The 25,668-nt window shown below is 42.4% G+C and overlaps 1 protein-coding gene across 2 annotated transcripts in view; it reads right to left on the bottom strand.

The window, feature by feature from the left end:
* Positions 1 to 20,941, bottom strand: part of HEG1 (heart development protein with EGF like domains 1) — a 58,813-nt gene extending 37,872 nt beyond the window's left edge. For both annotated transcript variants that reach the window (XM_028743748.2, XM_077935001.1), the window contains exon 1: positions 20,390 to 20,941. In XM_028743748.2, coding sequence (XP_028599581.2) covers positions 20,390 to 20,660 — 271 coding nt within the window. In that variant the 5' untranslated portion in view covers positions 20,661 to 20,941. The remainder of the gene's footprint in view (positions 1 to 20,389) is intronic.
* Positions 20,942 to 25,668: the final 4,727 nt, after the last annotated feature.

The following is a 25,668-nucleotide window of genomic DNA, read 5'->3' on the forward strand; positions in this document are numbered from 1 at the left end:
TGATAAAACAATTAGAACACCTAAAAAGCAATACCAATCCGGATGCAGATCTTATAACACTGAGGAAAGTAAGATAACAAGTAATAGGAAAACTGGTCTTTTGAGATAGATTAGCTAAGCAGAAGTTACAATGACCTCTTATATAAGTAACTCCTTCTACATAGAGGTAAAGTTCAGTTATAAATTCTTTTGTCACATACAAAGCCACTGCCTCCTGATTTGAGCAGAAATGGTGTCCATCCTCTCCTCTTGTTAAGATAAATTATTTTAGTTGCAATATGAAATTATCACGCAGTCTTCGGTATCTGTGGCTTTCTTCCCGAGTTATAACTACAACATGAGTTGTGATGATTACCAGACTTGCCTATTATAAATGCTACTTCCTCCTACACATTTGTGATACTGTTACAATGCATCCAGCATAAACAGATTCTGCTTTTAACCCAACTTCTGGGTTTCCACTTTAGCTGTTTGACTGGATTGTGAAGTTCTTAAAACAACACATAATGGATGTGATCTATTTGTATAGCACATTGCAATGAACTTCATCATATATTTTTTTACTCTTGCCATTGAATTTACAGCTGCTATTTGCGTTATTTATAAATCAGTCTGGGTTCTGTGAAGCCCAACTCCCCATGAACATTTCCTTGGAAGTAAGTTCAAGATAGTTGCCTTTAAATCTATGAGATGTGTTCATTTGTCAGCAGCACCAGCCCTGCCTTTTCTACCATTCCCAATTATGTGGTTGCCCTGCAAGAGATGGTCAAGCAGACAACGATGCCAACAGTTATTTACCTGGCACTTTCAAGGAGCAGGGCCTTTTCTGTGGTCTCCCCTCCACTTTATAAAACTCAATTCCAGGGGGACATCAGGCAAGCCATGTCACTCAGCTCTTTTAAATGAGCTCTAAAAATGTGCTGTTTTAGAATGGCCTTTGAGGATTAAAATGTGAGACTGGCAGAATGGTTGGGCCATGCATGTCCAATGCTGGTTTCAGCCTATTTTAGTCTGTGTTTAATTGTCTGACTGTATTCAGATTCAACAGTTTTACTTTTGTATTTTAATGATTGTTACTAGTGTATTTCAGGGATCGGAAGCCACTTTGTGGGCTGACTGTTCTGAAAAGTGGAATACAAGCCTTTTAAATAAAGTACAGAGATATCTCCCCAAAATTATGTTCCTTATGCACTCCATTTGATTACAGGTTTCGTTCATGCCTCAAACAGCAGGAAGCTCACTAACATTACCATACGACTTAAATCTTTATTTTCACAGAGGTCAAAGGCACATAGACTCTGAATCCTCTCGCTCCATTTCTGCAAAGGGCAGCCACTAAGACTTGTTGAGGCCTGACCCTACTTAACTTGTATAGTCTGATAAGCTCACAACTCAAATCCTGTTCCTGCTCAATTTGATAGCAAAGCTCAAATTAACTCCCACAAGTGAGACTCCTAAAAGGGGGGATTACCGATTGGAAGTATTGGAATGTGGCAGCTGTTAAATGAAAATATTATAAACATTTTAGGAACTTTAAACCCAACATTGTAGGGTTTTAAAAAGAAAGAAAGATGGCTACCTTTTCTAAATTTCACAGACTCTATGAAATCAATGTATAACAGGCCAGATAGGCTTAATTTATGAGTTAATTATACATACCCCTTTGGTATTGCATGCATCCCTGTTCTGTTAACTTATTTATGGCATCTGCTGGCATTGGAAACTGTATTTTTCATTACTGTGTATACAGTATTATTATTATTATTATTATTATTATTATTATTATTATTATTATTATTATTATTTTAAAATGCATATCTGATCTGTAACAGAATACTTTGTACTGGTACAATTATATTATTTTTATTTGCTCCTTCATTTCTCCACCCTTTCCTTTTGTATGTATTTGTCACTACACTGGGAAAATGAAACAAAACGTTTTTGAAACATTTCTGGGCAGAATATAAAGGCTAACTGGAAGACTTGCAGAAGGGAATTAGAGAAAAGTGTTTGCTTTTCAGGTAGGATGCCAGGATAAGCAACTCTGCCGAGTAGAGAAATGGAGTTCTGAGTTCTGATTTATTCAAATTTTGAATGGCTGAATACTTCAGAGTTCGTCTTCTGCAGTTATCCTTTCAAAACACATTTACAAATTAAACATTCAGAGACAAAAAGTGGAAAATTATATCACTCAATAGGTTAAAGATAATCAGCTCCTTCCCCACAATTGGTCCTTGGTAGATTCCACCCTTCAACAGCTACAAAAGTGTATGTGTGTATGGATTGGGGGACACAATCCACCATAAATGTGCTGTTTACACATCATTATATTTTCAACATTATGATACAAAAGGAATTTGATTAGCAAATCTTATTGGGGGGAAAACGGGATTATTCATTTACTTAGGTTTCTATTCCTCTCCATTGCTGTGTTTTAACAAACTGAAAACATAGATTAAGAAAAGCAGTTAAAATGAAATAAAATTTAACCATATCGGAACTCTTATCAACAAGATACACATGAAGTGATTGTGAGGCTATGTAAGCAAGGCCTGCCTACCCATCAGCTAAATATTTAGCAAAATTGGGAAATGGCCTCATCAGGATATCATCCCATGTACTGTCAGTCATACATACATTAGTAGCTGAGTAAGACCACTTCACAAGCTTGCCTAATATACAGTCAGTAGAGAACATGGTTGGTGGGTGTATTTTGGCTCACTCACACTTTAAATTTAAACCTCCCTAGTTTACAAGTTTCATAGCTGTAGAGGGTCACCAAGAGTCACTCTACACAACTTTGTTCCCTTCACTTGCTGTTTATTACATTTTTTTATTCCTGCCTTCCTCAGGACAGTGTACATGGTCTCTCCCACCCCAACCAACGCTTTACCCTCACAATAGCCCTATGAGGTAGTTTAGGGAAAGAGATTGGCCCAAAGGTATCTGCTGAGCATCATTCATGAATACAATTTATACTTGGATCTCCCTAAACTATATCCAGTACTCTAGCTTATGCACTGATTCAAGGGCAGAGAATGGGGGTGAGGTGGGGGGGAATCACACATCTCTAGTAGGAACCATGTCTGTTCTTCTGGCCCTCAATCGTTGTGGTCTCTGCAATGAGAGGTACATGTTGTACTTAATGCAAATGCCATGCTCTGAAGTGGTTGGTTACTCCCTTCCCTAGAAAGGGTGTATTCTAAGTAAAGGAGCATCTGGCAACCTTAAAGCTAAAAAGATATGTTATGTGTTCTTCATCTTTCTGGAAATTAAACCGCACTGAACAAAAAGAGAATCTCATGAGAAAAGTAACTGAAACTGTAAAAGTAATGTTTGCAATCTGGCAAAATCCACAGTAAGTCTTCACACGAGAGAGAGAGAGAGTGTCACAGAAGAAAATCTGTATTCCCTCGTTTCTCAGTCTGTGTAAGAAACCTTTAGCAGTAAGGTTTAGGCTGAAAAGAATAATAAAGAAGACAGTCGGCCTCTCCGGCTTCATGGGGTGGCAGCACACACTTTAACAGCCCACTCCTTTATCAGCTACTAGGAAAGCAGCTCTCTGGACTGTGTTTTTCAAACACTGCTGCGGATGTAATGATTATGGGTGGAGGCCGTTTTGGAACCAAGCGAGTTTGTGCTGTGCGAACAAAAGCTTCGGTCCTAAATCTGGACTCTTTCAGTTTCCTTCCGTGTTCTTTCCCTGAAAGGAGCAGCACTGAGGAAAATCCTCAAAGCAGAAAATCAATTCTACAGCGTCCTCAGCATGTGGAGAATATTCCTTTAAAAGGGTGCACTGTTTTCTCTGATAAGCAGGGGAATGCAATTAACCCTTTCCTTAGTGGGACAGGCAACCTGTTCAGCACAGAGGGAAACAATGGAAACCACATGGACAGACCACACACAAGTACCACTATTTTTTTTAATAAACTGCACCAGCATGGTCTCACGCAGGCCACACTCTGGCACGTGCGCAGCCACAGGACATTTATTTCACATTATTTGTAAACCTTGAATATTGAGCAACCGGCGCCAAGCCCAGTGTAATGGGCTTTGAAATTCTGGGAATGTAATTATTTTGTCATTTGTTTTGGTTTCTGAGGACAGGTTCACACTTAGAGAGAGAGCTGCCACACACAGGCCTTGGGAGCACACACAGGCCACTGGGAAGATCACAGGAAGCACTGGTGCCTTTTGTGAGAATCTGTGGTTCCATTTGGGCATATAAATGTGGCACCTGCAATCTGCTTGACTGTAGCATCCTAAAATCAACAATAGTGCTGCATGGTTTTTTTTACAGGTGGCATTTATCAAAATATATACAAATCTGTTTTGGTATCGCATTTGTTGAATTACATGCAGTTTTCTCTGCATAATACTCTATACTTCTTATTGACAATCCACATTCCTATTTACTTATGCAGATCACTTCATTTGGAATGTCTCTCCATTTTGTTCCTACTGTGTTCTATACTAGGAAAACAAGCAAGGACAGGACGCCAATGCCAGATAAATCCAAGTAGGTCTCACAGCCCACCACAGAAAGAGAAAGAGAAAATTACCACAGAGTAGACTAGAAACTGGTTTAAATGCACAGAAGAAGAGGAAAGCCTATTAAAAGGGCTAGCCTCCATGCATTAAGAACTCATAATGATCCAATGCACCTCTAAGAAATTATTAATCACCACCATCATCAATATGATTATGTTCTAAGTCTACAAAAATTAAAAAGTAAGGTTGCCAATCCATTATTATTTCTTTTTGAATAATACTTGAAAGAGGGACTCTCCGTGTTTTGTGAATGCTAAAAAATGTTCAGTATGAGACCAGCATAAGTGCTGTGTTGGTTTTGGGGCATAGTCTCAATCTACAGCAATATTTTTTCTGCTAACAGACTCCTTTCTATTCAGAATCGTCAGTAGGCATTGGTTCGTTATAAGTATTGTTTTCTGGTGCATAATGAACACCAAGGCATCTTTCTATAAATTCTGCATATGATTTTGCTTTATTGACGTGCTTTTCAGCTTATCTTCTTGACAGTGCTCAAGATTAGCAAAGTTCATTTTGGTATAAATGGATTTTCTTGCTTGTTTAAAATGTTACCCCACCCAGTATCTATATTCCCATTTGGAATTCTCTTGTGAACTCTTTCTTTTCCTGGTAAAACAGAATTGATGCTTTGGGCTTTAATAACAATAAGAAGAAGAACCACAGCCACCACAACAACCGAGGAATAATGTGGATGAGTAGGAATTATGAGAGAGAGAGAGAGAGAGAGAGAGAGAGAGAGAGAGAGAGAGAGACCCTATTTTGTCACCATTTCAACTTCTACTCATTTCTGATGGCAACATCATTGGAGTCTGTCAGGCAGCTCAGAGAGGAAGTTGACTGGCAAGAGTCCACCGGTGCAGAGTTGCTAGGTCACTGGAACAATAAAATGGCAAGAAAAAAAACATCCTGGCTGCAAAAGGGGCCAGCCGGGAGTATAAAAGGGCGGGTGGAGGCAGGGGGCACGGGGAAACACAATGAAAACCATGGCAGCTCCCTGAGTGTGTGGAGAACAGGTTGACTGGGATGAAATATAGTTTCAGGCCCGAGTGATCAGAACATTGCCTGGCAGAGCCTTTGCTGGGTTAATTTTATAGCACATCAGATTTGGATAACTGTAAGGAAATGTCCTTAGCTACCAAAGCGTGCCTTTAGAGTAGGCACGAGGAGGCCATGGAAACTGGATTGTTTTCCATATATGAAGATTTTCATTGTCATCCAAATGCCAAACATGTCATGTTAAGCTAGGGCTCAGATATTCTGCTAGACAGTAATCAGGAAACGTCTACATTCTTATATAACCTGCAACCCACAGGAAAGCTGCAATTAAACAGGAACAGAGCTGAACAATAACACGGACAAAAATCTTTCAACCATTTATAGGATCGGCCAAACGACATGCCAGAGCTGTTCCACATTTTTGACATTTCTGAGTTCAGATTTGGGGTGATGATAACCCCATAATTTTTATTAGGGTTTGGTGTCTTCAAACTGATAGCTGAGTGCAATTATTAGCACTTTAACCTAAGAATGACATACTAGTACAACCTGCAACAAAATGCTGCAGTGTGAAGTGTTCCTGTTCAGTGTGCTGGCCAGCCAGCCAACCAGCCAGAGGATACTCCATTCCTTTTGGCCTCCCTGTCCTACCTGCTAGAACAGACACCTGGAATTATGTGGTCACTGAGAATGCTCAGTCCTCACCGGGCTGTTTGGGGTATTAGTTTTCGGTCTCTGAGAGAGAGGGGGAGAGAGAGAGCGAGAGAGCGAGAGAGCGAGAGAGAGAGAGAGAGAGAGAGAGAGAGAGAGAGAAACCAATAGTGTTGTTTTTTTTTTGAACTTCTTGACATAATTGGATCCCCCATGCATCCTGATATCTCCCCCTCTTGTTTCTGGGCCTCAATTTTGGCTACAATCCTGTCAGCGCTCACCAGCAAAGTCTGCTATTAGAAGGAGTGCTAACATACCGAATGAATAAAGGAGCATTTAGGGCTACCTATGATGGTTCAGCCTGGGCTAGACTCCATGGCAGATGTATTTTATTTATTTTTACTTGTAATTATTGCTATTAACTCCACCTCCCCTTTCCAAGTCTCAGGAGGAGTTTATCCCATTGTGCTCAGCTTGGGAGTCTATGGAAGTGCTTCCGTGTGCTCTAAAGCCCAGGACCATATGAGAGGCCACTCCATCATTCCACACACACCCCTCCAAGTTCTCTGAGTTGCACAGAAGACTCTGAAAAAGGTAGGGACAAAACACGGCTGGCAAACCCAAGGCCAAATGTGTGGATGATTCCTGCTTCTGTATAGCCTCTGTATCCAACTAGTGAAGCACGACCCAAGGCTTGTGCCTTTGCAGTGATAAGAGTGCTCATTTCCCATGCTCCACAAAAATAACCATTGGCTTGCAACCTGACATTTTTGGGTGAACTTCTGCCTCCCTGATTTGGGATCTGGGTGTCGTTAAGAGCCTGGCTTCACAGAAGTTAACGGCAGGCTCCTACCGACTTTGAGCAAAGCTGGGATTTCAGCCAGGAAGTTAGAAGCAGAGCTAAGAATAGCCTTCAGATCCCAATCCTGCACTTTAAACCCTAATAATACCCACCTTCCTCTTCTTAATATGCACTTGGAAAGACCATCGTGAGGCCACTAAGTCTGAGAGACAGGGTCGGGTGTCACCCTTGGTTTATCATGGTCTTCCTGGGGTCCTGCTTCTTCCCATACCACAGAATTTAGCAATGCCAGACCACAACAAATGCCTGTTGTGGCTGAAGCAGGTGGGAAATCCAGATACATGGTACTCAAAGCTACTCAGCCCACTAAGCAAGGCCTTATGTGCTTTTTAAACCCTGTTAGTTCTACCCCCACCACAGCAGCTTCAGAAGCAACAGGCCCCGAGCTGTATGTATGTAACGAATTGTTGTTTTTTGCTCGGCTGAATTTTAAGTGAAGATGACAAACAGGCAAGGCACAAATTTCTGCCCTGATAACTCTCCTAGAGATTGCAATGAACCAGGCCTTGGTTTACTTCAAGACCAGGTAGTTTGAGCTAAGAGAAGGTGACTGGCCGAAGGTGACCCAGCAAGTCTTGTGGATGAGTAGGGATTTAAACCCAGTCCTCCCAGGTCCTTGTCCAATATTATAACCACTACACCACACTGTCTCACACCACATGGTTAGGTCAAACTATATGGTTGCATACCATCTGGGGGAAGGTGCAAGTTTCTGACAGGCTTAATAAAGAACTGCATATGGTAGGGAAATGGAAACATACTCCAGAATCTTTTAAGGACATACTAAAGGTTACAGGACAGCCCTTCTCTTGCAACATTAGCCTGACAGGAACTTTCTGTCCCCTTGCAAATACACTTCCAGGAGAGGAAAGCATTTGCAATGGAAAAAAATAAAAAATAAATGCAGAGAACAGGCTTAACTCTTCCCCTGCTAGCCCATACTCAACGGTGTTTACGTCTGAAATACAGACCTGAAACAGCGTAGTAAATTGGTGTGTGGAAGGGGGAGTTTCAAAAGAAAAATGGCTGGCGAGAGAAGAGTAAAACTGGTTCTCTGTTACAAATCACCCCCTCTTGAGCATAAGGTGCAAAGCAGAAGCAGCCACCAAGCCAACCTTACACACAGCTGAAATTTAGTCTGAGCAGGTTTGTTGAGCGAGAGCTCCAAAGCCACTGCAACTGCTTCTGCCAGTATGTGACTGAATCCCTCTCAAATGTAGGAACAGCAAGGTGTACCACACTGGAGGTGTCCGTAAGGTAGGCTTAATTAAACACCCTGCAGATGAAGGTCACATAAAGAGGCAAGCAAGTACGATGCAAAGGTCTATCAAAAGGAACAGAGCGATTCTGTGGTTTGGTGTTTTGTTCTTTTAGAAAAAGGTCAGCTAAGGAAACAATTCTGTGGTACTTAAAAAAAAAAAAAGGTCAGCTAAGTGAATTAGTCAAAGGGCAATTAACGAAGAGAAAGCCTTCATTAAAATGATCTTTGCATGAAATAACCAGATTTTGTATAGTTGAGCAAGCATTGCATTTTTTTTTCCAGCACAGTGCTGCGCTGCACAGATGTAGCCAGTCTGTAGGCACTTGATCTAATTCAGCCTCGTGGAGTCCAATAGGTCTCAACTAGGCTGGAAGGGCAGGCTTCCTGATTTAAGTGGTCCTCAGGGCATGAGGCGCCAGCCGGGAGTATTCCACCTTCTTCACCTTACCTCCTCCTTCCTTGGAATGGCATCCCGTTCCCCACAGCTCACAGAGAGCGGAACTCCCAAGCCCAGGCCCCTCCTAGGCACATCCTTCCAGTGCATTGTCTCAGAAGGGTGTAGCTGCTTCGGTCTGAACTGCACTTGGATCTCTCGACACCCTATAATTTTCACCTCTTCCCCCCTTGACACGAACCATCTTGCCTACTGGCATAAAGGAGAGAGAAGATGGCCAGGGGGTGGGGAGCTGCAAATTTTGGGCAGGCTTTTCCTTTCCTAATCAAAGCCCCACCAGTTACAGTTCAGTATTGAGATCGAAAGCCACAAGGCTAGGAGGTATCCAACGGCAAGGGGCTAACATTCCCCTGTGATTTAACATCTGCTGCATTCATCCCCACAAAAGCCACAAGCCATCTTGGCTGGAGTGCGGGGATCACTTTACTCCAAATGAGATTATGGGGCTAGAGGAGGTTTTGTGCTCTGCCAAGCCTCCTTCCCCAACAAGCTGCTTTGTGCCAGCTTCCAAGCCACCCAGGCTTCTGCCAAGGAATTCCTGTGCCAACCCTGTGGCTGGCCATGCATCCATGCTCATGTCCTTCTGGACGTCCTCTGCTCTTGAGCAAAAGGACCACCTTCTCCCATTCATTTCATCTGTACACCTGTTTGAAAGCTAAACGATTGTGAGCCAGGCCACCTTGTATTTATATTGAATGTCCCGTGTAGTTATTTGATTTTACTGCCTTTCTTCCATGAAGTGCAATATCCAAGGCAGTTAACAGCCTGTCAATAAAACGCCCATGCAAAAAACCCCCACAACAAACAAACAAAAAAATGAAACAAAACCACAACCCAAACCAATTACTATTATATGAACAGGAATGGGACACCTAGGTTTGTATTTAAAAATAAAAATAAAAGGAGGGAGGAAAAGTCACAAGCAATAAATGAACAGTGAATGTCTATTCTGAAGTAAGCCCCAGATATATATTTATTTATGCATTGGATTGCAATCAAAATTGCACAAACTGTCCAAAAGGGCACCTGTTGTATGCAGGTGAGGACATTTGAAAGAAGGCCCTCCTCCAATGGGGGTAAGAAAAAGCAACAACAATAAAAAGGATATAGTGGTGAAATGGAGTGTCCTCCAGGAGACAAAGCTGGCTGAAAAGCTGAGCACTTTTGTTAGGTGGTACAGATAAAAGATCAACATTTTGTTATAGGTCCTGTTTGTACCCCACCCACCTGAAAAAGCAAGGCCAGGGTATAAGCAGATGGTGACCCAAATTTAATTTTTGTGTTTGTTGCAAATATGTGGATACTAATCCTCAGATATGAATTCTAGTTACTTTTTTTTAATTAGCTTTGAAGCATATCTAAATAACGATCTAAATACAAGTCAGTAGGCATGAAAGTGTATCTTTTTCAACTCATTTATGCTGCCACAGAAAATTTGCAGTTAAAAAGAAAGGCATCAGACCAACTCGATTCACCTCTTTATGCTTGCCTGTTTTTCCTCATTATTCCAAGCAGAGATCGCGTTTCTTCTTTAAGAACTACTATTTGAAAGAGCCTTTATTTGCTGTGTTATCTGCCAGCCTAGCAGTATATCACATCCCACTCTGGATAAATGAGTTGATAATATCCCAAAGAGGACTGAAATGTTTAGCATTTCGCTCTGTAATTTAAGATGGAATCAAGTAACAATGGCTGTTTCAATGCTTGGATCTTTTTCAGGGCTACATTTTCATAGGGGCTTGCAGAACCTGCACCAAGGGCAGATTGTCTTTGCAGGTGACAAGCACTAAAACTTCCTAGACACAGATGCAATTATGCCCAGAGTCCACAATAAAACGTAATAAAAGTACAGCAACAAAGGTAATTAGACTTCATGATGAATTGTGAGCCTTGACTTGCCCATTAAATAGCCAAGGTCTTGACTTCTATGCTGCTTTTTGAAATACCATTTTTTAAATGGTTTTGCACAATTCCATCAGAATTGTGTCCAGTTCCTCTGGAAACTCCTAAAAACCAATGTTCCTCAATTGGACAAACCACTTTGTCTACAGCTTTTCACAATTTAGGCCCACTTCACAAATTGTGAGTGGAGTATGGCCCTCCAGATGTCATTTGACTCTAACTCTCATCAGCCCTCAGCTAATGTGGCCAGTAGTCAGGGACGATGGGAGCAGGAGTCCAATAACTTTGTGTGGTGGGATTGTAAGAAAGGGAAATGCTTCTGGGATGTGATATATAATGAAATTAAGAAAATGTTGAAATATACATATACTAAAAAACTGGAAGCTTTTCTACTGGGAATTGTAGGTACAGACGTTAACAGACAAGATACTAAGCTTTTCCTATAGGCAACAACTGCAGCAAGAATTTTATTAGCACAGAAGTGGAAACAAGAGTAATTACCGACAAAGGAAGAATGGCAACTGAAGTTAATGGAGTATGTGGAACTGGCCAAAATGACGGGAAGAATCTGAGAACAGAGGGACCAGAAGTTCCTCAAGGACTGGACTAAATTTGTAAATTATTTGAAGGACAATTGTAGTCAATCAAACATGTTGGTAGGATAGCAAGAAGCTTTTGAAGGAAATGTGTAAAAATCACTGCAGAGAAGAATAAGAAAATATGATGCTTTGATGTTTTTGATTTGCAAGCAATGGTTAAGTAGTGAAAATGCAGAAATTTGAAATGAAAGATAGAAAATCACAAGGAAGGTTTGAATGAAGTCATGGCTCTAAAATGCCAAAATGTATAATGTAAGAGGAGAGATTGTAATAGAAAGCATTACTGTAAAATTAATAAAAATGATATGGCAAAAAAAGCAGTCCAATAACTTTGGGAGATAATAAAGCAAGAATACACATGGATATGTGATGGTTGCCTTGGTAGCACTGGAACTTGAAACTCAATGTGGATTTCCAATGCAACTTTAGTCTCCGCTCACTTTTCAGATCTATTTGAAATAATACCCCAGATATACCCTAGGCTGGCCTAGGATATATTAATTTAATTATGCAGTCAACTCATAGAACATTATTAAATTTAAGTCCCTCTTATCTCCTTGTGAATCATTGACTTGCAGGACATCCTGTTTCATTGTTCAAAAACGATGGATTATCTACATCCCAACAGTGTCAGGGCAGGGCTCTGGGACAGAGGTCCAGAGCCCCATTCAGCAGAATGAGCAGGACGGCCCCCAAATGAACACAGCTGCCTCATTGCATGTCAAAGAAATATACACATCTTAAAGCAGGGGGATCCATTAACTTAAATAAAGGCACAGTCCTACACTTACCAGGGCTTTAATTCCCACGGACTTTAATGGGACTTGAGTCTCAATAGACATGTATGGAAATAAACTGTAAGACCATTAAGTCCAGAGTCCAAAATTACCTCATGGTATCCCATGATGCATAGCTCTTCTTCAGGTCAATATTTAATACCCTGTGTAGTTATACACATGTTGGGGGAGGAGAACCTTCAACAGTCATCTTTACTTTGGTAGATCACAATGACCCTTCCTTCTAAAGATTTATATTATAGGGAGAGCCAGTGTGGTGTAGTAGTTAGGAGTGGTAGACTCGTAATCTGGGGAACTGGGTTCGCGTCTCCGCTCCTCCACATGCAGCTGCTGGGTGACCCTGGGCCAGTCACACTTCTTTGGAGTCTCTCAGCCCCACTCACCTCACAGTGTGTTTGTTGTGGGGGAGGAAGGGAAAGGAGAATGTTAGCTGCTTTGAGACTCCTTCGGGTAGTGATAAAGTGGGATATCAAATCCAAACTCTTCTTCTTTACCTTATTAGAGGTATAAATAATCTATTCTTTTCAAATAATGTGTCAACTTTGCAACTTTTGCTATCTTTGTCCCTGAATCATTGCCTCATTTTGGCTACAATCCTGGGAACTGTAGTTTCCCCCTCCACAAAGCTACAGTTCCCAGAACCCTTGAACTACAGTTCCCATAATTCTTGGGGAAAGTTAGGTGCTTCAGTGTATGGTGTGTATGTAGACTTTGTCTCCTTCATGTTAGTGCTGTTCCCATCTAGTCTTGCTGCCCTCTTTGCTCCTTGTTTGCCCGCTGAGGCGCCATAGCCACTGGCCAGAAAAGGCAGAGCGAGGCTTATTTGCCTCAAAATGGATGTTGCTGGATCTTGGAAGCTCAGTTTTAATGAGAGCAGATGTTGGGATATTAAAGATGCCTACGCCACCTGAGGAGACCACTCTCATCTCAAGGGCCATGTGTGTCATTTATACACACAAAAGAAAATACTCCCCCCCCCCCAGTGCTTCACTCTGAGCTCCCCTCACCCCGCATTTCAGAAGCCTGGATCCGCAGACAAAGTTACAGCCAAACAAGCAACAGCTATTTTAATGGCTCCGCATGTTGAAGTTTTTAGAACTTCCTTTACTCGAGGGAACTGCATTCTTCTAAGATTATATTATTACTTGGGCTGGCTGCCTCAGCAACACAGCCTCTCATTTCCCTTTTGGGTGGGAAAGTTTTTCTCCTTGTCCGTGGACTCTAATTATGATTTCAGCCTGAAGGGTGGATGGGAATGTTCTGAGCGGTCAAAAAAAGCATAGGCTAGCTAGCCATGCCTCGGGGTGAAGCAGGAGGACACGGTGGTTTAGCATCGCACCATTTGAAATATGTGCCTACATCTTCTTCCCACAAAGTTCACTATGTCATAGATGTGCCTCTTCTGCATCCCTGTACCTAGCTTTAAAGCAGGAATAGGGGAACTTTTTAGGCTGAGGGCCACATTCCCTCATGATCCCATGTGTCAGTTGTGTGGGAGGCCAAAAGGAAAAGTGAGAGGGGCAATGGATACAGTAGCTACACCCCTCACACACAAAAATTAATTTCTATAAACATACACAAAACACGCCCCTTTCCATCTCAGCAAGCAAGAGGCATTCAAGGGCATTTTATAGTCTGACAAAAACCCTCAAGGGTGGCCAAGTGAGGAGCGTGGCCTAGGCAGGAACATGGTTGCCTGGAAAGAGTTTTGAGGGTCACAGAGAGAAGCCCAGAGGCCTGAGATTCCCCAGCCCCATTTAAAGGAAACCCATTAATAATTTGCTGCTCTAATCTCCAGATTTTGTATGAATAAGGTATTTCCTCACACTCTCTGGTCTCCTAGTCTTTCCTGAAGCTACCTGATTGTAAACTTATTGTTAGGGTAAAAAAAAAAGAGCACTGTCATCTCTCCCCCTCTCTCCTTCGCCACCTTTCTCCCCTCTTGTTCACTTTATCTTGCCTCTATGCATGCCATACGATATGTATCAGATACAGCAAGTCTGCGCTTCCACATGCAGACAGAGCAAAGTCTGTAGTTTTTGTATCTTTCTAGAGCACAAGTCTGAACGCTTGTGATAAAACAAAAGAGAGGCAAACCTAAAAACGGTGCTGAAAAATAACAGGTAACATTGAGAGAATACCTTGCCTGGTGTATTTTGTTGGGACCTCTTCCGCAGGAGCGTGGGAAGTCTATTTGTTGAGTTATTCTAGTAAGACGTTTGTCCACAGAACCAAGCCCAGCGCATAAATAGAGAGGAAGAAGAACGCCAAGGCAATCACAGCTGTAATCCAAAAATGATTCAGTGGGCCATATGTGACCACTGTTGTGATAATGAGTAATCATTTGTTTTGTTTATTTATTTGTTGCATTTATCTCCCTCCTTTTTCTCCAAGGAACTCAAGGTGACACACACTGCTCTACCCCCTTCTCATTTAATCCCCACAACAACCCTATGAGGTACGTTAAGCTGAGAGGCAGTGACTGGTCCAAGGTTTCTCAGTGAACTTCATGGCCAAGTGCGTGTTTGAACCCTGGTTTCCCAGGTCCTATTTGCTTGAGAGCTTTTTGCTTCTAGTCATATAATACCCAAGATACTGTACACAGTGGTACCTCTGGTTACATACTTGATTCGTTCCAGAGGTCCGTTCTTAACCTGAAACACCACTTTAGCTAATGGGGCCTCCTGCTGCCGCCACGCGATTTCTGTTCTCATCCTGAAGCAAAGTTCTTAACCCGAAGTACTATTTCTGGGTTAGCAGAGTCTGTAACCTGAAGCATATGTAACCCAAGTTACCACTGTATACAAGTGTTAGGGGAAATGGAGTTTATCAACAAATGATAGGGTTTGTGGGCATTTCAGGAAGCAAGAGCAAAATGTCTGCCCATCCGTATGTTGAAAACATGGTTACATTCCAAAATGCCCTAACGGACAGCCCAAAATGTCCTTGCTTAACAATGAGACCGGATATAAATGTTACGAACAAATAAATCAACTGCACTCATTTATTCATTTTTGAATCTCAAAGGCACAGAAAAAGGTGGAGGGTCCCAGACAAACATTTGTTTTTCATAACCCTCTGAGCTAGCCACTTTCCTCCGACTGCTATCGCTGGCTGTCCTCACGATACCCCGTGTAAGATAGGAAATTCTTAATAATCCATCATAACCAAATAGGAACTGAGATATAGAGCCTATCTACTGCATTTCCTAAAGTCACAAAGGGAGGTCTAAGACTGAACCAAGGTCTTTTGAATCCCTGCCCTGTTTCTTATCTACCAGACAATCGTTCCTTCCTTTTAATGTAAATGTCGTTTTCTTTTTTTTACATTGTTTACAGTTGAGTACTGAAAAAGTGGCACAATGAGGGCAAGACCATCTAGCCCAGCATCCTGTCTCCAATAATGAGCAATGCTGCTTATAGTAAGTCACCGCCTAGTGGCTTGGACAGCATCTAGTAAGCCTGCACATACACTATTTAAAGCCTGTAAAGGTAAAGGGACCCCTGACCATTAGGTCCAGTCATGGCCGACTCTGGGGTTGCGGTGCTCATCTCGCTTTATTGGCCGAGGGAGCCAGCGTACAGCTTCTGGGTCACGTGGCCAGCATGACTAAGCTGCTTCTGGCGAACCAGAGCAGCGCATGGAAACGCCGTTTATCTTCCCGCTGGAGCGGTACCTATTTATCTACTTGCACTTTGGACGTGCTTTCGAACTGCTAGGTTGGCAGGAGCAGGGACTGAGCAATGGGAGCTCACCCCGTCGCGGGGATTCGAACCGCCGACCTTCTGATCGGCAAGTCGTAGGCTCTGTGGTTTAACCCACAGCGCCACCCGTGTCCCCATAAAAGCCTGTAACTACCTCCCAAAGAAACTTGGGAACTGTTTGTTAAGGGTGCTGGAAAATGTACTTCTGTAAGGCGTAAACTACCATTTCCATGATTCTTTATTGGGGGGGAGGGTGCTTTTCCAGTCTATAAATGACAATTATTTGACCATGGACAAATATTCAAGTGGACTTTTTTTTGAGAACAGAGGCAAAAGTGGAAGCTTCTCAGAGTCCTCCCCTCAGCTCTGCAGGAGTCAATACTGGTACACATTTCATTTCGGAGCAGGCACCCCGACCTGCTTCGTAACCATTATCACATCTTTAAATGACTTTTGTCTTTTATCCTTGCTGAACACAATCCAGTACAACAATCGCTGCAGTTAACCTTATTGATTTAAATGGGCTTGAACTTAAGTAACTCTGTTCTGATTCCAAAACGCATATTGGGGCCACGTCTTTTTAAGACCAACTAAAATGTCACAAAACAGTACGCAAGCTTTGGAGTTCTCCAGAATGCTTCACCAGGTTAAATGGTAAACAGAGCAATAATATGGATTTTGGAATTTTTCTTATGGGCCAACAAAGCTACCTATAATTTTTTAATTCTGATTGTGGACACTACACATATTTAATTACTTATATGCACAATTTTAAAAAATAATACATGTTATTTGACGGCATCTTTTTTATATAAAAAATGCTCAAATGCTTTTAGATGTTATTAATTGTTTTTAATGATTTTGGATACTTTTACTTTTAAAAAAATGTTTAAAATAAGCTTTTAAATGGTATTGTTTTATCACAAATGTATTTGCCATCAGGGACCTCTTTAGGAGGAAGGGTGTGAGCTAAATGTACAGTAATAAACCATCCATCCATCCAACTGTTTGGTCTATCCCTGGTATCACGACATAAATACTGTATCAAGAAATACCGCCATCATTTCCTTTCATTGTTACAGCTTTAAATACTTGTTTAAATTTGTTTCATTGGCTTTAAACACATGAAACATATTTATTCTGGCCCAACTCTAGACCTCAAAGGCCTATTGAAGGGTGACTACAACAAATACTAGTCAAACAAGGATAATCTCAGTATTATATAACAGCACTGGAGTGGGTCTTTACAGGGGTTGAGTTTACCGCATTCATTTGCCCAAGTCCCGCCAGGGTAGTCTGTATGTTAAAACAGGTTTGTGGATCCCCGGCCAGATCAAGCCTTGAAGAACCAAATGGAAGCTCCATGCTACATGAAGAAAGGCCCATGCAAAAGATGAAAAGGTAGTCTGCTCTAGCAGAAAGGATCATGTACTGGGGTGAATTGTTTCCAGTCTATGGTAAACAGAAATAACGCCATGTGAACCCTAGTCAAAACTAACTTGCCTTTGGATTTGTACATTGTGCATTGTGCAGTTAGGCATAGAAGACCTCTGCTTTAGCACAAGGTTCTGAAGTACACCTGGAGTTGGCAAAGCACTGTAGGTATCTACTAACCTTTCCCTCTCCTCCAAAGGTTTATCCTCTCCTGGGCCCCTTACCACCTTAATCTCCAGAGCATAGAAAGTAAACCAAATGCCGCAGATCTGCAGCGTATCCTCACCACCCAGAGTCAAATCACAACTCTTGCCTTTGCATCTTTATGATGCCATGTGTACAGTGGCTGGCAGAGATAACTGTGGTACTATAGAAAGGAAATTGCAGCATCTCCAATAATTTACACACCCTAGAGCCAGACTTTCTGCATCACCTTAGCAGATGATGAGACACACTAGCTGGGAAAACCTTATGTTACACAACACAACCCTGTGTGTATTCACTTGGAAGGAACTCCCATCTTGTTCAACATTGCTTACTCCCTACTAATTATGGTTAGGACTGCAGCCCAAACCCTTCTAGTCCTTTTCAGATGAGATGCAGTTCTATGCATCCACAGTGGCCAAAGTTTCTAGGTATCACAGTATTTACACACTCCAACTGATCCAGCCAGGGGACGCCTGCTCCTTTCATTCCTTCTTCAAGTGCCACTGCCTCTTTCTGGGTTTCAGAATCTCCGTATGGCTGGGTGTGGAAAGAGTTGCAAAGAGGGGACGCCTCTGCTGCATGCTTTAAGTTTCTTTTAACGTCTGCACCAGTGTTCAAATGATGGGAGAAGAGATAAGCCCTCTCTGTGAGTCCCAGCCTCTTGTTTCCCTCCAATTTTAGCAAAGGGGACTGGCAGAAAAGGTAAAGCCACCCCCCTTGTAATTCAAATCCTGAATTATATATGACTTGAGAATGCTTATTCCTTAAAAAGGTAAAGGTACCCCTGCCCGTACGGGCCAGTCTTGACAGACTCTAGGGTTGTGCGCCCATCTCACTCAAGAGGCCGGGGGCCAGCGCTGTCCGGAGACACTTCCGGGTCACGTGGCCAGCGTGACATCGCTGCTCTGGCGAGCCAGAGCCGCACACGGAACGCCGTTTACCTTCCCGCCAGTAAGCGGTCCCTATTTATCTACTTGCACCCGGGAGTGCTTTCAAACTGCTAGGTTGGCAGGCGCTGGGACCGAGCGACGGGAGCGCACCCCGCCGCGGGGATTCGAACCGCCGACCTTTCGATCGGCAAGCCCTAGACGCTGAGGCTTTTGCCCACAGCGCCACCCGCGTCAAAGCGTCACGCTTATTCCTTAAATACATGCTAATCATGCTTTGATAGTCATAAACCTGGGAAAGAAAAGCAGAATCTATTTCATGCCACTCTTGCAATACATACATCTCAGAAGAGTCTAATTCATATGACTGTGCAATCCTATACATGAGTTCAATAGGGCTTTCTTCCAGGTAAGTGATGGGACCCTGAATCCAGACAATATGGGACCCTGAATCCAGAGATTCAAATGTACCTGGGAGTAAGGTCCCATGAACTCAATGGGGCATACTACTGAATAAATATGTAAAAGTCTCTCTGTGTTCTAACTATTCAGTTTTTCATTGCTCTTTTCTTGAGCCAGGCTCCTGCTTGCTCTCTTCTACAGTATTATAGAGTTATAGAAATAGCAGGAAATCAAATTAACATTTATCTGCATCTTCTACTTTTGTTTATTTTGCATTCTTTGCATTCATTATCAGATGCTTTGTGGCAATTATCATAATCAACAACAATAACATTAACTTTCATCATGATCATCCTTTTTAAAAAAAAAAAATCCTTCTTGAAAAGACTTTGATCAATTTAATATTAGGAAATGACAGAAAATCATGAACACAAGTGTCCAAACAGTTTATAACTGGCTCAATGTAATTTACAAGTAAAATATTTAACCAAACTCTGCTCCCTGCACAAGCCTCCATTCATTCAACTGGAGAAACACTGGTTGTAATGGCGGCGGGGAGAGAACCATTGTTCAATGAGACAAGGTACATTTACAGTGCCATGCTATGCATCTTTGCTTAGATTGAAGGTCATTCCACCAAGTTCAATAGGACTTACTCCTAGATATGTATAGGATTGCATCTTAGCCAATCAAGTTACTACATCAGAACTCTGCGAACTTATTTTACCTATAGACTTCTGTACAGTATGCTTAAAATAGCCAACTGTTTCTATATACCACCCACCTATCAAGCCCAAATGTATTATTTCTTATTCTTTTCATTCTTCCATTACTTCCAGCAGCTTGTTTTCTGGAAAGCCTGTTATTTATCTTTACTTACTGCAACAGAAGTCCTAAATAGAGGCATAATACATTACTACTAGTAGTAATAATAATATTTGTTTTGGTCTTTAGATATTAATTAATTGTGAACGGGGCAGCTTCTCTCACACAAAATAACCTCGTTAGATCTGCAAATTAAAACCAGTCAAGTTTTGACAGGACAATCCATCATGCCGTTCATTCAGTAGCCGGACTCCCAACACCTTCTCCCATAGCCAAGTGTCCCTTCTGCCAACGACATGGGGCCCGACCCAAGCGAGGAGCAGAACAGCTTGCAAGTGGCGCTTAAGAAACCTTTCTCTTTGCGCCCCACTTGAACATCCCCCAAAGCCGGATCCCTATAAAGTCCTAAGAGTGGGAGGTTGGAGGGGGGGGGGGGAGAGAGAGAAGAGATGGCGAATAACAGAAGTTCTTTTTATTGTTATTGTTTCAAAAACTACAACAACTCGGTGCTGTCCGACAGAAGTGGCTTTCCTTTGACGCGCAACCCCTGCTGGGACATGGGTGGGAATGATCACCGGACTAGAGCTCCTTTTTTTGCTAAAGGGAAAACTGGTGGTGGCGATGCTGAGGGGGTGGCAGAGAGGCAGAAATCGGCCGGCTGGCATGTTCCTTCTAATCCGTCTGCAGGAATCCTCCACGCACCACCACCCCTGTCCAAGGCGGGATGAAATGTGCCGGATGAAGCTAAGCCCCCCCGGAGTAGCAGCTGCTGTGGCGGTGGGCGGGCGGGCGGGCGGACACACACACATCCCCCCCCACCGAGCTTCCCTCTCTCCGCTTCTCGCTCTCTTACTCACCCAGGTCTCCAGCGCCGACAGATGCCACGGAAGGCTCCGGGCTCTCCTTCGCCCTGGGAAGCAGCAAGGAAGCAGCCGAGAAAGAGGAGTCCTCCTGGGGAGGGGTAGATCCCCGCGGCCCCGTCGTGGCGAAACGGGAGCGATCGGTGGTGGAGGAAGAGGAGGAGGAGGAGGACGGGGAGGCGAGGGGGAAAGATCCCACAAAGAGATGCAGTCCCACGAGCAGGAGGAGGCAGAATTGATGGATCAGAAAAGTGCACGTTGCTGGCATGATGCTCGGGGCTTCACATGCCCGGTGGTGAATAATAATAACAATAACAATAATAATTAATAATAATTGCTGTAAGCACCATGCTCAGTGGGCGGGGAGGCAAAGGGAGCCCGAGCAAAGGAAAGGAGCCGCCTCTACTCTCGGAGTTCCCCGGGTCCGTGGCGAAGCCGCTGGATCAAGGGATTTCATCGTGGAGGCGCGGCTGATCTGGGAGGCAGAAGAGAGCAGCCCCAGCCGAGTGGCTCACAGCCGCATGCGAACTGCACGGAGCCTGAAAGTAAAAGCACACAAGGGCAAGGCTCCTCCTAGAAGCTGACATCACCGGGCGATGCTGCTCCCCTCCCTCCCTCCGTCCTCCGCCCCCAGCGCGCCGCCCGCCTTCATCTCCCCCACCCTTGCAGGCGGCTCGGGTGGTTCACTCCACAGCCATGGTCCTAGCCGGAGATTCAAAAGGACAGAGGGCATCCGTAGACCAAACTTTTTTTTCGGGGGGGGGGGGAGCAGGCGGGGTTTCCGGATTATCAAAATCATTAGGGAACTTCCACATCACCTAGAAAGCTGGTGTGGAGGAGCACAACAGGCCCAAGACCCTGGATATCTTTTTTTCCCCAAAGCAAAAGCCTGAAAACAGGAAATTTTAACTTAGGACAGGAAGTTTCCTGCTGAACAGAAGCCCCATCACAGAATCTGCCCAGGCAATCAGTGGGGTGTAATGCTGACCTGGGGAATTTCCCCTGACCCTTCACACACACAAGCCTTGCATGAAGAGGGGTTTCCAGTAGCAGTCTGGAAAGCTGTTTGTTGTGGGGGTGGTGTTGGGTGTTCCTTAGTTCATGCAAGAGGCGGGGATTGAGCAATTTGTGGCATCTAGGCAATGTGGATTGCAAAGGGCAGGGTCTGGGCAGGTAAGGACCCTGATATGTGGAAAGAGGACTTGTCAGAAGTTCACATGGTGATAAGTATCTTCAGGTGCTCTCTAGCATGGCAATGAAGCTGCTTTTTGCACTGTCAAATGTAAAACCTGCATTCAATTTATTTTTTTAAATGAACCATAAATACAAGACACATGCGTAAAGACACAGACGGCACAATTCTAGATAGCCATGGAAAAGCATTTTGTCAGCTCCTTCAGCCAAGTGACTGGCTGCAGTAAAAAAACCTTCCCCAAGCAGTTCTGGCTGAATAAGTACATCCCTGCCCCAGACAGGTGCTGTAGCTGTCTAGGATTCCATCCAAAATCTTTATAAGCTAAAAACACACTGCATTACAAATTATGGCACTACATAAATGATTAAAGTGACCTTACAACATGCGTATACCGGTATTTTTAAAGAAAAAAACTTCAAACTATTGATCTGCTTTTCATCAAATTTATACCCCTCATTCATTCCAGCAATAAATAAAACTTACTTCTGCTGGTAATTATTTATTGCCTGTCTTCTTTTATCCCAGACTTTTATTTCACAATTGTTCCATTCTGTTTTCTATCTCACATTTACAACATTGAGGGGAGGGGAGAGAGAGCAGGACTCTTGCCAGCTTGGGAGGAGAAAGAGGTGGTGGAGGTTGCATTAGGGGAAGTCCTTATAGTTTAGTGGTACAGTATCTGCCCAGTAGTGATGTATGGAAGTGAGAGCTGGACCATAAAGAAGGCTGATCGCCGAAGAATTGATGCTTTTGAATTATGGTGCTGGAGGAAACTCTTGAGAGTCCAATGGACTGCAAGAAGATCAAACCTATGCATTCTTAAGGAAATCAGCCCTGAGTGCTGACTGGAAGGACAGATCGTGAAGCTGAGGCTCCAATACTTTGGCCACCTCATGAGAAGAGAAGACTCCCTGGAAAAGACCCTGATGTTGGGAAAGATGGAGGGCACAAGGAGAAGGAGACGACAGAGGACGAGATGGTTGGACAGTGTTCTCAAAGCTGCCAGCATGAGTTTGACCAAACTGCGGGAGGCAGTGAAAGACAGGAGTGCCTGGCGTGCTCTGGTCCAGGGGGTCACGAAGAGTTGGACACGACTAAACGACTAAACAACAACAACATCTGCTTTGCATGCAGGAGGGTCCCAGGTTCAATCCCTGGTATCTCCAGGTAGACAATCCTCATGAGCCAATGATCTGACTCTCCATGGCATTCTACTATCCTGCCCAATGCAGTGAGATTCCATTGCGAAGACACCATTACTATCATCCTCCATACCCAAGCTAAGAGATTTAGCTTGCTTATGTTTCTTTGTAGTAGTTGGTCATGCTACTAAGCAAGATGCATGGCAAAAACACAAAGTCGCTTGAAAAAAGCTTTAGGTGTTGCATCTAACTTTACAGTATTGTATTGGAAACCAATGCAAGGTAAGCTGTGATATCTTTATAGCACTACTACTGTTGCTCCAGAACTACTTTATCTTATAGAGCTCACAGCAATAAAATAATTCTTGGCACTTGTATAGTGCTTGCAGAGCTTCACAGCCGTTATCTCAGTGATCCTTACATCAACATACAATGGCTTGGCATTAAAATCCTTTCATTGCAAATGGAAACTTGAGGCTGAGAGAACACCCAGCTGCCTATGGCCCCTTAATTTATGGATTGGCAAATCCAGTTCTTCACATTTCCACATCAGTTTAGATTTATTTTTATAAAAGTTCTCATGAAGAATTATCAGTAGTTTAGAATATATTTCTCCTAATACGGTACACACATTTTTATATGTGGTTTTGCCCAATATTGCATACTTTTTTCATGTTGTGCACACTTTCCCCTAGTATATGCATTTATGTACACATTATTTGTGGTTGGAGGATTTTAAAACAAAATTTTGGAGGATAGGTATGTTTCAATTTGCATGTTGTTTTGGGAATGAGATAGGTTTCCCATTCATGAGAATTAAATCTATTTTCTCCCTCATCTTTACTCTAAATAATTTGCTGCCAAGGTGGAACTGAAACAGGCTCATATTATTAACATCTGTGCTGCCCTAGATGCATGAATAATACTACAATCACTAGAAAACAATTCTAGTTTATTCCCATCTTTTATTTTGCATGGTCATCACTGCCAGGCATCGTAGCACCACAAAGTTTCTTTTATTTAAGGTTAGCAGCCTACTTTAATACATGGCTTCTCAAAATTGGAATCATTTTCCAAGACTTGCCCCTAACTTTTTTACTTTCTGCCTCCATGTTGTCATTTTACCCTTGCAACCTGGATTACCACGTAAAATCACCCACCTGCAACAATAACTTGAACTCTTTCCAAGAGGACAAACCAGATTGAAAGGAAGAAACTGCATGGATGAATTGGCATACAATCAATCAATTGAATTGCATGTAGAGTTTTCAGGAGATAAGTAAATAGGTATTTTTGAGGATATTGGCACAGGAGCATATAAGACTTCAGTGTGCCAAACACATAGCCAATGAAAGTAATAATTTCAGAGAAATATGTATGTATATCTTTGAAAGGAAACGAACAAGAGAGAAGAATGAAGCAGATTTAAAGAGCAGGAATTCAAATAGCTTTTTATACCACTGTAGTGTTGATTACTGAAAATATCCAAGGAATTCTTAAGTTTATCCTCTCAACAACTTTGTGAGGTAGGTTAGTTTGAGAAAGAGTGGCTAATGCAAGATCACCCAGCCTTCCTGTCTGAGTGGGAATTTGAATCCAGATTTCCCAGGTCCTAATTCAAAACCTTAACCACTGACTCCACCACACTGGTTTGGGCATTATGAAAGGCATATCACTATCTAGGGAAAAGACCTTAGCTTTGGGACCAATGTAATCTGCTCTTGAATTTATGCTTACATCCCAAACGCAGAGCATCACTATTAGGAAGTGATGTCACCTGTAGCACAAATGTGCTTTGAATGGTCCACATGATTAAGAAAACAACATTGCTCTATATTTGATGCAATCATTTCTTGCAAGCAGAATAACACAAATATCTTAAGCATAAAATTCTGCAACGTACCATTCATCTCAGCTGAATAACTGTAGTATGAAATATGGTAGCAAAATCACCATTCCTCCCTTCTGCCATCAACATTTTGCTTCTGCATAGAACACATTCTGAAAAAGAAACAATGAATTGCCCTAAGATCTAAGGGAGGGGAAGTATATATTTCATTCATACATGCCACTTATTCGTCCTTTGCAATTTGTGGAAGATTAAGTTTAAATCAAAACACACCACTCACCCACATTCGCAGTTGACAAGCATCAAACAAGTTTAATAGTTCTCCAGCGAAGACTCCAAATATGGAATAATGATAAAATTGGCAACTGAATTAATTAGACACAGTATCTTATTATCTTACATGTGAGAGTGATTATTTAAGCAAGTGAAAAGTAAAAAGCAAGTAAAAGCAGAAGCCGAATTATTGGGCAGGGGTGGATTACAGAAGTTTGTGTAGAATATTTTTGAATTAGCTGGCAAGACTGGCTTTTCTTCCATTAGAAGCAAAGTGGGAATGCAAATAAAGTGAGCTAATAAAATGAGGTGCTGTTGCTGAGTTGTAGTGTGGGGGGTGGGGGAAGCATAGCAAATGCTTCCAAGTTCAATCCCTGGAATATGCAAGTAGCGCTGTGAAAAGCTCCATCCCAAAATCCCATGGAGCAGCTGCTAGTCACTACAGACAATATTGTGCAAGAATTACTCAATAATGAAATGTGGTATAAGGCAAATTCCTGTGTTTTTACTCTATTCATTTTATTTAACATAATTTATATACCGTTTGATTGTAAACAAACCAACAAACCACCCTCCAGGTGGTTTACAACAATGTAAAACTAAACATTAAAAATTGTTGCTAAAAACAGGTATCATAAATATTCAAAAGATTAAAATCAACAACAGCTAAAAAAGTGATCATCTTTGTGTCTTGATAGGCTTGCTTAAACAAAAAACGTTTTTAGCAGTACAGTGGTACCTCAGGTTAAGTACTTAATTCGTTCCGGAGGTCCATTCTTAACCTGAAACTGTTCTTAACCTGAAGCACCACTTTAGC

Source organism: Podarcis muralis, chromosome 1, assembly GCF_964188315.1.
Source record: "Podarcis muralis chromosome 1, rPodMur119.hap1.1, whole genome shotgun sequence".
Taxonomy (NCBI): domain Eukaryota; kingdom Metazoa; phylum Chordata; class Lepidosauria; order Squamata; family Lacertidae; genus Podarcis; species Podarcis muralis.